Source organism: Panthera onca, chromosome D3 (assembly GCF_046562875.1).
Source record: "Panthera onca isolate mPanOnc1 chromosome D3, mPanOnc1 haplotype 2, whole genome shotgun sequence".
Classification (NCBI taxonomy): Eukaryota; Metazoa; Chordata; class Mammalia; order Carnivora; family Felidae; genus Panthera; species Panthera onca.
In genome coordinates this window covers 75474466-75487053 of record NC_138350.1, presented here as the reverse complement: position 1 = coordinate 75487053, position 12588 = coordinate 75474466, and the positions used below count along the sequence as shown (strand labels likewise).

General features: G+C 43.7%; 1 protein-coding gene across 2 annotated transcripts in view; it reads left to right on the top strand.

Moving 5' to 3' along the window:
- Positions 1 to 12588, top strand: part of ATP8B1 (ATPase phospholipid transporting 8B1) — a 126338-nt gene that overhangs the window by 98043 nt on the left and 15707 nt on the right. For both annotated transcript variants that reach the window (XM_078435207.2, XM_078435208.2), the window contains exons 15-19: positions 236 to 392; positions 6464 to 6652; positions 8429 to 8541; positions 10622 to 10786; positions 11533 to 11644. In XM_078435207.2, the coding sequence (XP_078291333.2) occupies positions 236 to 392; positions 6464 to 6652; positions 8429 to 8541; positions 10622 to 10786; positions 11533 to 11644 (736 nt within the window). The remainder of the gene's footprint in view (positions 1 to 235; positions 393 to 6463; positions 6653 to 8428; positions 8542 to 10621; positions 10787 to 11532; positions 11645 to 12588) is intronic.

The following is a 12588-nucleotide window of genomic DNA, read 5'->3' as shown; positions in this document are numbered from 1 at the left end:
GGAGTTGGGATTTCAACATATCTTTGGGGGGTGGAGGGAACACAATTCAACCCACAACAGGATGTCTCTTTGTTTTAAGACAAGGGTGAGCCTCTTGACACATTAAAAAGTACGTTATAATCCTAAGAAAATTTTTCCATAAAGACTTGGCTTCCAAGAGAAGCTTCTATCATTTGCTAAGCCCACACTGTTATTTTTAAAATCACATTTGCTCGTCCTCCCCCACCTCTTTCAGCAAGTGGATTTCAGCTGGAACACGTTTGCTGACGGGAAGCTTGCGTTTTACGACCACTATCTTATCGAGCAAATCCAGTCGGGGAAAGAGTCGGAAGTTCGGCAGTTTTTCTTCTTGCTTGCAGTCTGCCACACGGTCATGGTGGACAGAATTGATGGTGAGTGTTTCCCTGGCATCTCAGACATGGGGGCCCAGGTTTTTAGTTTCCAGGTAACTCGTGCCCGGCGCCCAAATGCACGTTGAGTAGTATGCACGACACGTCTGGGTGAGCACCCACCCTGATGGTCTACGAGGCAGCAAAGCGTGAGACAAGCCCCCAGTCTATGAAAATGCACATCTTCTTCGCAGGGATAGCTCCCAATGCGTTTATCACTTTGCAAGTGAAATCTTATCGTTAAAAGAAACGACTGACTCTTGCATTATGCGAGAAGAATCACAATCTTCCCGCCCTGTTATTACTTGACATTAATTGAGCGTGAAGAGTCAAGTCTTATCTGGATCGTGGCTGGACTTCGAACTTGAACAATCTTTACTGCAAAATAATTTCAGAGAGAATTTATTTTCTAGATTCAGATATGTTTGGGGTTTGAAATAATACCCGCCAGAGCCTCGGCTTCCTTAAGGTGCCTTTTTCATTGGAAGGAGCATAATTAACGTGTATTTGCATGGGAACCAGCAAAGCTGACGTGTAGATTCTTTTTTTAAAAAAATGTTTATTTATATATTTTGAGAGACACAGAGAGTGAGCAAGGGAGGGGCAGAGAGAGAGGGAGAGGGAGAATCCCAAGCAGGCTCCGTGCTAGCAGCACGGAGCCTGATGTGGGGCTTGATCTCATGAATTGTGAGATCATGACCTGAGCTGAAATCGAGAGTTGGAAGCTTAACCAACTGAGCCACCCAGGTGCCCCTCCTTTGCAGAGTTCTTAAACGCAGCTCGTGCCAGCTTTGTTATAGCGAATTTGTCCAATGTCAGTGAAAGCCATTTTTTCACATATGGACATTACACTAAGTTACACACCTGTGCGTTATAGAAAGAGGAAATGGAACCCTTTTGGCATTTCTGCGGGGAAGCGCAGGCTGCCTGCCCCTCCTGCACTTGAGTGAGTGCAGCACAGGAAGGTGTCTTTCTGTTTTCTGACCCTGAGCTTTTGTGTGTGGCAAGTACGAAATCTCCAGAGGGGGGATACGCAGAAAAACTGAATGTGTAAAACCTCTATGTGCTATCTTTCAGCAAATTTCAAAGAAATCCATTTCAAGCATGGGCATAATGGTCCAATAAAGCAAGATGACAGCGGAATTCAAATTGGGGCAGATACGTGGAAGGTTATTAGCAGCCAAAGTGGAGGAAGACAGACATGGCAGGTCATGAATAACTCATGTAGAGGTCAAAGTCTGTTTTCTAGACAACCACGTTTTACTGATACAGTAAGAATCAAGCATGATCTTTCTGAGCAACTTGGTTATTTTAGGTCTTGACTCATTAGTGAAATTATTCATCCTTTTGTGTATGTGTGTGTGTGGGGGGGTGGCATTTTGAGAGCTAACCAGCCAACTTGGGCAACTATAATTCTATGGTCTCTATTTTCTCTTCTTTTCACTGGGATATTATGGGAAGAGCCCTGTTCGGCTGGAGATGGGCCAGCCCAGCTTTGGTTCCTACCGGAGCACCCAGTGTAGACCAGTATCTTCGGTCCAAGCATCAACTTCCTCAGTGTTGTGAGCAGAAGGTTGGAATTCACGGTTCCTTTCAACCTCACATTGTGCTGGTGTCTGTCCCACTGTCTGCTGAGGCAGAGAATTGTACCTCCTGAGGAAACTTCTCTCTCTCACACAGCATATGATGGGCCATTGCTCTAGCCACTATGAATGGAGAACAGCTTGATCTCTAGTGGCAGGAGGTTAAAAGAGAAATTGGTTTTGATTGGTCTTTACCTTGGGAACCCCTCCTCCAGGTATGATAGATGAGGACATTCAGACCCAGAAGGCACAAGGACCTGTGTGACTCAGACAGCAGGTCAGAATCCCTTCTGGTGGGATCCCTTTGCAATCCCTGGGGTGGGGCGCCTTGCTCCTGTGTTTTCTCTCTCTTTGTAAGACTAACGGAGACTGGTCAGTCTTCTATTATGCATAACATTGACAGGAGAAGGGAGGAAATCCTTTCATATCTGTTGCCATACACATCTGCCTAGTTGAGCAGACAGTGTGTGTGGCCCGAGTGTTGAGTCCCCGTGGAGGCCCATGGGGGCAAAGTGTGGAGAGGAGACATCGGGTTTCTGTTGAATTTCCACAATTGTAATGAATTTCCACAACTCAGTAGCTGAAGACACCCATTCTTTAGCTCATAGTTCCCTAGGTCAGAAGCCTGGGCACGCATGACAGGGTTCTCTGCGCAAGATCTCCCCAAAATCAAGGTCGGTCACATTCTCATCTGGAGCTCGGCGTCCTCCTCCAAGCTCATGTGGGAGCGCAGGATTCGGTTCTCTGCAGCTGAAGGACCGAGGCCTCCCTTCTTCCTGGCCACGTGGCCCCCTCCATCTTCAAAGCCAGCAAGAGAGAATCCCTCTTCCGTGGAACCCCTTATATGCTTTGAAGCTCTCTCCCTAGGAAAAGCCCTGTGTCTTTAAGGACTCACCTAATTAGGTTGCGAACACTCAGATAATCACCCTATCTTGAGGTCAACTGATTTGGGCCTTCATTACATCTGCAAGATCCCTTCCCAGCAGTACCTAGACTAGCATTTTGAATAACTGGAAGGAGGTGCTGTTATACTGGGGGTGAGGGGGGGAGGGAGGGAAGGGTCCTTGGGGCCCTCTTTGATTCCTACCTCCTGCAGAGGCTGTGTGAGAGCAGGGTGTGGAAGGCTTGGGGACCTCTTCTTCACCTGCAGGTCATTAAGGCAGGATGTGCTGTGATTAGAGGTGGCGTTTGAGGAGGCGGGAGCCTGGAGACACGGGAGACTGGGTTGGAAGCTGAGGGTCTGGATTATGGTGGGGTCTTTGGGAAGGATGAGGAAGCCATAGATGGGGGGGTGGGGAGGGCATTCAGCGCGTGACTTGAAGGGGGTGAGATTGTTGAGGGGAAGGAGTGGTCTGAGAGGTAACTTGTTTCAGGGCAGGTGACCATGGGGTGGGCTCGTATCTGCCAGAGGAAGCTACGGTGTCAGAATCACCAGAGACGGGATTTGCGGTTTGAGCATCTTTTTTTCATTGGCGCCCTTTTCCTGCTCCGCAAATTAGTTTATGAAAGAAAACAATGCCTCTCTGGTTGCCTCTGAGTGTAAAGTAAATAAAAGAGTTCTCGCCAGAAATGACTGCAGAGGATTATTTTTTAGTCCTGGTTTCTTCCTGCAAACATCAAGTTGGAGTTTGGACCAGCTCTCTCAATTTCTTCCTGTCTCCATTAGCCTGCAATTCTGTGACTCTATTACTCGAACCAAGTGGAAGGGTTTTTTGTGTGTTTTTTTTGGTCATGATAACAATATCAGTGTTTGCTCCAGATATGATTGTCTCAGTCATGGGAACTTTACCACCTTTTATCATTTCGTTGCTCTTTTTCTGTTGGAAGTAAGCTTGCCGTCAGCATGACGCGGGGAGTTCACTGTGCCAGCTACACTTGCTGAAGTGGTTGTGTCCCCACTGCTGCTTGTTCAGCTCCCGTTAAGTATTTTGCCCTCCCGGGGCTCCTGGGCAGCTCAGTCGGTTGAGCGTCCTACTCTTGATTTCGGCTCAGGTCGTGGTCTCGAGCTCATGGGATCGAGCCCTGAGTTGGAGCCTTCTTGGGACTCTCTCTCTCAGCCTTTCCTCCACTTGCACTCTCCCTCCCTCCCTCCCTCCCTCTCTCTCTCTCTCTCTCTCTCTCTCTCTCTCAAAATAAAGATTAAAAAAATAGTTTGCCCTCTGGCAGCCGTGTGTGCTTGAGGAAATGGATGGATGTGGCGTGTACATTCGTAACTTCTGATGTATGACTTTCTGGGTGAGCAGAAAACAACCTAAAGTGTCCTCTTTAATTACTAATTGGGAATTGATTGATACTGACTTGGAGTGAGCCATCTGAGCAGGCGTGCGGGGGTACAGCCCTCCCTATAGCTGATTCCCCCAGGAGCATCCTCTCCTGTGTAGCCTGATGTTTTCAAAAGCTGCCCATCCATCCATGGTCTGCATCCTGCTCAAACCATGGTGGAAAAGGAAATGCCTTTTTTCTGTAAACATTCACCTGACCATGGAAGTACTTTTCCTTCTGCTTTGAAGCAGAATAACGAAAGTAGAAAAACGGAAAATCTTTTTCAACTTTTTACTGGAGTACAACAGGTGCACGGAGCCCAGCTTGTAGCTCAGGAGGTTTTCACAAACTGAATCCTCCCGTGTCACGAGCACCCAGATTTTAAAAAACCGACCGTTATGAATCCCCCAGAAGTCCCCTGGTGTTCCCTTCTAGTCATTGCCCCTCGAGGGACACTAGTCCTGACCTGGAATAGCACAGGGACGCTTCGTCGGTTTCGTGGTCTGTATAGATGGAATCACGCAGTGTGGACTTGCGTGTCTGGCTTCTTTCACTCAACATTGTGACATTTATTCCAGTTGTTGAAGCGTCCCTGTGAAGAGAAGGCAGCTTCCCATTAACTGACTTTAAATTTTTTTTTTTTTTAACGTTTATTTATTTTTGAGACAGAGAGAGACAGAGCATGAACGGGGAGGGTCAGAGAGAGGGAGACACAGAATCTGAAACAGGCTCCAGGCTCTGAGCTGTCAGCACAGAGCCCGACGCGGGGCTCGAACTCACGGACCGTGAGATCATGACCTGAGCCGAAGTCGGCCGCTTAACCGACTGAGCCACCCAGGCGCCCCACCCATTAATTGACTTTAAACATCAAGAGGTTGAACAGACTGATGAATTGAGGTGTTATTTTAATATGACTATGCTGAAGAAAGTACACTCTTCCAGAGCAAAGATAAAGTATACGACCCTTTTGGAAAACAAATGACTGATATATGCCAATAGACTTGAAAAAATCAGTATTCTCTCTCTTTATGTTTACTTATTTAAGTAATCTCTATGCCCAATGTGGGGCTCGAACTCTCGACCTCAAGATCAAGAGTCACTTGCTTTTCCGACTGAGCCAGTCAGGTGCCCCCAAAAATTACCAGTTTTCTTTAGCTCAGTGTTATCACTCTAGGAAGCTATCCTTAGAAAACAGTCAGTCAGGGGCGCCTGGGTGGCTCAGTCGGTTAAGGGGTCGACTTCGGCTCAGGTCATGATCTCCCAGTCCGTGGGTTCGAGCCCTGCGTCGGGCCCTGTGCTGACAGCTCAGAGCCTGGAGCTTGTTTCAGATTCTGTGTCTCCCTCTCTCTGACCCTCCCCCGTTCATGCTCTGTCTCTCTCTGTCTCAAAAATAAATAAACACTAAAAAAAAAAATTAAAAAAAAGAAAACAGTCAGTCAAACCTTTATACATACACCTGCAAAATGGTCGCTACAATGTTATTTTTGAGAGCAGAAAATTGGGAAATAGCCTAAGTGCGTATAATTGGAAAAATGGGGACGTGTTTACATTCATTAAAATAATGTTTAGAAAGAATTTTTAAAGTTATGTCAACATGCTCAGAATATTGGGTCAAAATAACAAGAATGTAAACGTATGATAGAAACTATTACCAAATTCGGCATTTTCGAAAAGACCGGAAAGAATGATAAGAGCATGCCAGTGGCTCTGTGTTTCCTCTGGATGGTGGCAGTCTGGGAATTTGTTTTCCTATTCCTGGACACTTGTCTTCTTTTCCTCTGGTTTATATTACTGTTTGTAATTAGAAATAAAACCATAAAGTTTGAAAAGTGTTGGGGCGCCCGGGTGGTTCATTTGGTTAAGCGTCCAACTTCTCCCCAGGTCGTGATCTCGCTGTTCATGGGTTCCAGCCCCGTGTCAGGCTCTGTGCTGACAGCTCGGAGCCTGGAGCCTGCTTCACATTCTGTGTCTCCCTCTCTCTCTCTCTCTCTGCCCCTTCCCTGCTCGCACTCTGTCTCTCTCTCTCTCTCTCAAAAATAAATAAACGTTAAAACAAAGAGAAAAAGAAAAGTGTTAATGTTGGCATACTCTTTAAGAATCAATGATTTGTTTTCTTGGGGATGTGTTGGGCTTTGTGAGACATCCTTGCCCCCCATGTGAGCCTCAACAGTGAGCCCTCCGTCTGGTTTTTACAGATTTTCTGGTTTTCTCTCCTGCCTCCTTTGTTAGGTCAGCTCAACTACCAGGCGGCCTCTCCTGACGAAGGCGCTCTGGTGAGCGCTGCCAGGAACTTTGGATTTGCCTTCCTCGCCAGGACCCAGAACACGATCACCATCAGTGAATTGGGGACCGAGAGGACCTACAGTGTTCTTGCCATTTTGGACTTCAACAGTGACCGGAAGCGAATGTCTATAATTGGTAGGTTTCCCTCAAGAGTGTGTCTGCGAATCGCTCATTGAGAGGTTGCCTTTTATGCATTTGATTTCATGGCACCAGAATAAAACAGGCGATGGAGGGACCACTCAGCTCCTGGGAGATTTCCATGGACTTCTTGAAACACGTTTTTTCCCTTTATTCTGCATGGGGTCCATCGCTCACGGGGACAATGGCAGTTTATCTTGAGTCTTGCAAATGTTGACATTCTTCAGCAATGTGAGCTGCGGCTGCAGGCTGCAGAACCTTCGGTGGTAACAGTGGAACAGTGGAACAGTGGTGGGTCCAGAACACGTGCTTTTGTTTTGTGAGGCCGTCCGAGCCTGTCTGACCTACACTTGGCGGCAGGGAAGGGAGAAGCAGCAGGACAGGGGTTCAGAGGAAAGCAAGGCTGTGCTTATGGAGCAGAAGTGAATCTCCAGGGCAGGCTGCCATTCACTGTGGCTTCCCAATATTGAAATTTTTAAGTTCACAATTAGAAACAATTTCAAATTTACAGAAAAAATGCAAAAATGGTTTAGAGAACTCTTGTATTCTCTAACTCGACTGTTGGCATTGGCCACGTGTTGTCATTTTCGTCATATACAGATTCTTGTTTCCTGAACCATCTGAGAGTAAATTGCAGAGCTAAGGCTCCTTTCCCCTAAATACCTAAGTAGGTATTTCCTATGAACAAGAACATTCACTTATATGTAAATACGATGATCAGAATCAGAAAATTCAGTGTGAGACAATATTATTATCTAACCTGCAGGATGTTTTCAGATTTTACCAGAAATTTTCTTTTCCCTGCCTCCCTCCCTCCCTTTCTTTCTTTCTTCCTTCTTGGTTCAAGACCCAAGATTGCATACTGCTGTAGGTGATTGTTAACTTTGGTCTGCATATGGAGAAACTGTTATATATATATATATATATATATATATATATATATATATAGAGAGAGAGAGAGAGAGAGAGAGAGAGAGAGAGAGAAATGGATCTGTCCGATATTCCCTCATGACTGAATTCAAGTTACGCATCGTTGGCAGGAAGTGTGCATGGATTGGTGCTGTGTCCTCCCAGCATATCACATCTGGAAGCACAGGGTTATTCGTGATGTTAGGTTTGATTGCTCGGAAAGTGTTCATGAGATTTCTCCACTATGAGATTGAGTTTTTCACCAAGAAAAATATACAAGTTCAACTGTCTACTGAACTCTGATTAGGCACATTTTACTGAGTGCTTTCTGTGTGCCTAGCACTGATCTAGGCTGATTATCATGTCTGGCATTTACCTTGAACTCAAAATCAAGTTAGCTCTGAGGCACGTACTATCATCAAATTATCTCACAGATCCAAAAATCCAAGAAAATGGTCACAAGGAGTCATGTTCTGATCTGAGTATTAAAGGCAATAAGCGTCCCAGGTTTATAGGTAAGAAAGATTCCTACAGCATGGACAAAGAAGGCATTATAGAAGATATTAGCACAGGGCATGGCACATAGTAGGGAATCAGTCAATATTTGCTGAGAGAATAAGTAAGGATAGGAAAAGCTGAGCTGACTACAGCATTCTTTTCATATTTATTTCACTATATTTCATTGTATGTAGATAGTGGCTTACTGACTTTGCTGAGAGGGAAGTTTTTCTAGGTGCATTTATGATTTTAAACTAATGGTGAATTATTAGCAGAGTCACCCTTCAAATCAACTTTATAAATGTAGTTTTCTATTAACAAATCAAAGCTAACTTTATGATTTGCTTTTCCTTCTCTTACTACTAGTAAGAACCCCAGAAGGCAACATCAGGCTTTATTGCAAAGGCGCTGACACAGTGATTTATGAACGGTTACATCAGATGAATCCAACAAAACAAGAGACACAGGATGCCCTGGATGTAAGTCCCACTGTCACCCTTTCTGCCGCAGATTGCAAACTTCCTTTCTGATACTGTCTTGTGAGCTGAAATGAAAGCTCTGTGTGAACTGTTGACCCTTCTGTTGTCTTGGTGCAGTTGTGTGGAAAGAGCACCAATGTAGGAAAATGGCAGCCGTGTTCTGGTTCTGCCCCTGCTGCTGACTTCCTAGGGCATGACCATGGTGTTCTTTCCCGGCATCCCGGTTGGCAGCATCTGTAGGACGGGCCCGGGGGAATGACTGGTCTGTCTTCCAGTGACCTTGAGCAAGCCACATAACTATAGTGAGCTGTAGCCTTAGTATCTGTGTGGCCTCCAAGAATCCCACCAACCTCTTAAGGGACAATGAAGGAAAGAAAGCATTCATGTAGGATGGGGTGTGACAAAGCAATGCGTCGGATAACTGAGTTCGACCTTTGTTAGTAAATCAGTTTGGTCTTCGTTACTTCAAATTTGTTATCTAAGGGGAATGTGAACTTAGTCCAATGATACTGCAGTTATTCAGAATGCTTCTGGAAATTTCTCTCTTGGAAATGCTTACCAATCCTCACATGGTTTTGGTTCTATTAATGATGGCAATGAAGTATGGAGGATACCCATCAGACCTGGTATCCCAGTTCTGCCTCTTCGCCTGTTTTGTATCCTTGCGGGAAACAGTTGATGCCTCACTGAAGCATTGATGACCCGTGTGAAAGAGGAAGAGGGTAATTCCTACCAAAGAGAGTCCTTGCAAGGGAAAGATCTTGCACAGTTCCCAGGATTTAGTAAGTGCTTAGTAAAGGGTGATTTCTTCCCTGGGTCTGGTCGAGTTTGGGGCCAGTCAAAGGTCCTTGAGGAAGAAGCCTGTATATGTTGTTTACTTACGGGGGTCTCGTTTTAAGATTGATAGGTTGTTGGGGCGCCTGGGTGGCTTGGTCGGTTGAGCGTCCGACTTCAGCTCAGGTCGTGATCTCACGGTCCTGAGTTCGAGCCCCGCGTCAGGCTCTGTGCTGACAGCTCAGAGCCTGGAGCCTGTTTCGGATTCTGTGTCTCCCTCTCTCTCTGCCCCTCCCCTGTTCATGCTCTGTCTCTCTCTGTCTCAAAAATAAATAAACGTTAAAAAAATTAAAAAGAAAAAAAAAAGATTGATAGGTTGTTGAAGCAGTTGCGATAGATCATTTCTCATGAGGATATGAACACTGGCAATTTAATCAAACAGATGCAGAACCTTCCAAAGAATCTTTGAAAGCAAACACTTAGTTGGGTGATGTGTTGGAACAAGATGTGACTGAAGTACTAAAAACATTTTTACTGGCTCATATTTAAGCTGTTTCAAATAGCTTAGGGGCGCCTGGGTGGCTCAGCAGGTTAAGCGTCTGACTCTTGATTTTGGCTCACGTCATGATCTCCCAGTTCATGAGATCCAGCCCTGAGTCGGGCTCTGCCCTGATGGCATGGAGACTACTTGGGATTCTCTCTCTCCTTCTCTCTGCCTCTCACCCATTTGCACTCTCTCTCTCTCTCTCAGAATAAATAAACATTAAAAAAAATAAAATAGCTTAAATCTGTTCACCATGATTAAAATTTCCAGCCACTCTTTTTCATTAAAATGTTTTACCACAGCTTTAACGGTGGCTCAGGTATTTCCGAACTGGTTTGAGGATATAATGCTTGGTTGAGAGTCCACAGTTGATTGGGCTTGTAACAGTTTGTGGGAACAAATTATAAAGTTGTCAGGCCTGTGTTTACAACATCATCACACCCCAAGGCAGCTCCCTTGTCTGTTATTTTCTGTGTGGTTACGAGAAAGAGTTTTCTTCTCTCTAGTGACTTGATTTAGAGGAAATGTATACCTTTCTCTTTAACTAACTTGGGAACTACAAATGGACCCTGAGAATACTTAAAGTGAAAAACAAAGTATTTGTTTAATCTCCTCTACAGAATGTATTTATTCAGAGTCCATTATCTTTCATGACCTCTTTTTAAACGCTCGTACTGTTTTACTTCAAAGAAAGATTTCAAACTGGATCTTGAGTTACATAAAATTAACTCGTCTTTGTTGGATGGCTGATCTTTTAAATAGATCTTTGCAAGTGAGACTCTTAGGACTCTGTGCCTTTGCTACAAGGAAATTGAAGAAAAAGAATTTGAAGAATGGAATAAAAAGTTTATGGCTGCAAGTATAGCCTCAACCAACCGGGATGAAGCTCTGGATAAAGTGTATGAGGAGATTGAAAAGGACTTAATTGTGAGTTTTAACCTTCATGACTTGCTATTCTAAACAGAACTGGACGTTTTACTAAGTTCTGTCATATTTTTAATCTCATGCTTGAAAGATAATTCTAACTTCAGCATTTCAAATTGGTACAAAGGAACTAGGTCACTTGAATTTCTTCTGTCCAGTGAGCGAGACAGAAGTTGCCACTATGAGAAAACAAAGGAAAGAAAACGTTGAGCTTCTAATCTGATTCTGGTATTTTTTATCTCGCTTAGTATAATTCATTATGATTTTTACACGATGACAAATCATATGTTTTATTACACTTGGAGAATTACTGAACTGATTTGTATCTTGTAAAACCTCGAAACAAGAAAATGATACCATTTGTAAATGAAATTTCTCAAAGTTTAATACCTATCGCCTGTAGAATTTAGATTAGAAGGAAATAGCTAGTATTGACCTTCAGGGAGAGGAAGTGGCTTGTGTCCACGTAAAATAGCCTGTATGTAACGAAAGTATATTTTTAACATCCTTGATTTTGTACTTACATCTTTACCTTGGTAAACTACTTTAAGCGAAAAGGGCTTGAATGTTTTATTTTTCGGCATGAACCGCAGCCACCCCTGGTGTTATTACTGGCCACCAGCCCCAGCAGAGCGCCAATCAGGGTATATAATTAGCCATTCTGCTTATTATAGGCTGGCAAACTGCAATTACAGAACATTTTGAGCTTATTTTGCTAATTCCTTTTTTTTTTGAAATGTACATTCCAGCTACTGGGAGCCACAGCTATTGAAGACAAGTTACAGGATGGAGTCCCAGAAACCATTTCAAAACTTGCAAAAGCTGACATCAAGATCTGGGTGCTCACTGGAGACAAAAAGGGTAATTCAGTTTGCGGGGAGGCGTATCTGTTAATTCATTAAGCGTTCGTAGTTCCTGTGTCCCTTGCCGAAGATGATTTTCTCAGACTTTCCATCCTGCACAAATACGGTCCATTCCTTTGAGACAGAGATGCTTTCTTTAAGAAACCCTTCTCCATTATTCAGCTTACACTGACAGCATCCTTCCAGAAACTCCCTCGGTAGCAGAGTTTTATTTCTTATACTTGAGCTCCTGGTCAGGCCATTTTAACTGTGTGATCAGTCTGATCTTTCCAGCCAGATGTGAACTCCTCTCGTGAAAGGACCATCCCTTTGGTCCCTTTGTCATTTGTTGGGCACAGAGCAGAACATAATACAAACTGCTGAGTAATAACTTTTGCTTTTTTTACCCATTTTATTGCCTGAAAACTATAATTAAAATTTTACACCCAAGGGATGATTTGAATTTTTAAATTTAGAGCTCAACAAGGCATTATTTGGCATTGATACCCTTCTACAAGCCTCTCATGGAAACCAGATAATCTCTCTTACTCTGACATTGTTTGTGAGTTACACACTCTGATAAGCTAAGGGAAGTCCTGACCTTAAACAAATAACAGTGGGTGGTGATGGAAAAAGGGGAAAATTCTCCAGTAGGGGCCCCATGTGAGGGTTTATGGAAATAATTATCTTTTTTTTCCATAACAGAATGATTAAGCCACATGAACTGAATGTGCTTAGTAATTCAATGAACTTTGATTTGTTAATCAGTTTGTATATTTATATATTTGATAATAGAGTACATTTTATAATTGAAAACTTCTCAAACCAGACTTTGAGTTCTACTTATTTTATCACAGAAAAAAGGCTTTTCCCCCCTTTTGTGTATATACATTGCTACTGAAAAAAAAAAAAAACATATCTGATTGAATCTGGCTGTTACTTGAAAAAAAAATGCTTATTACT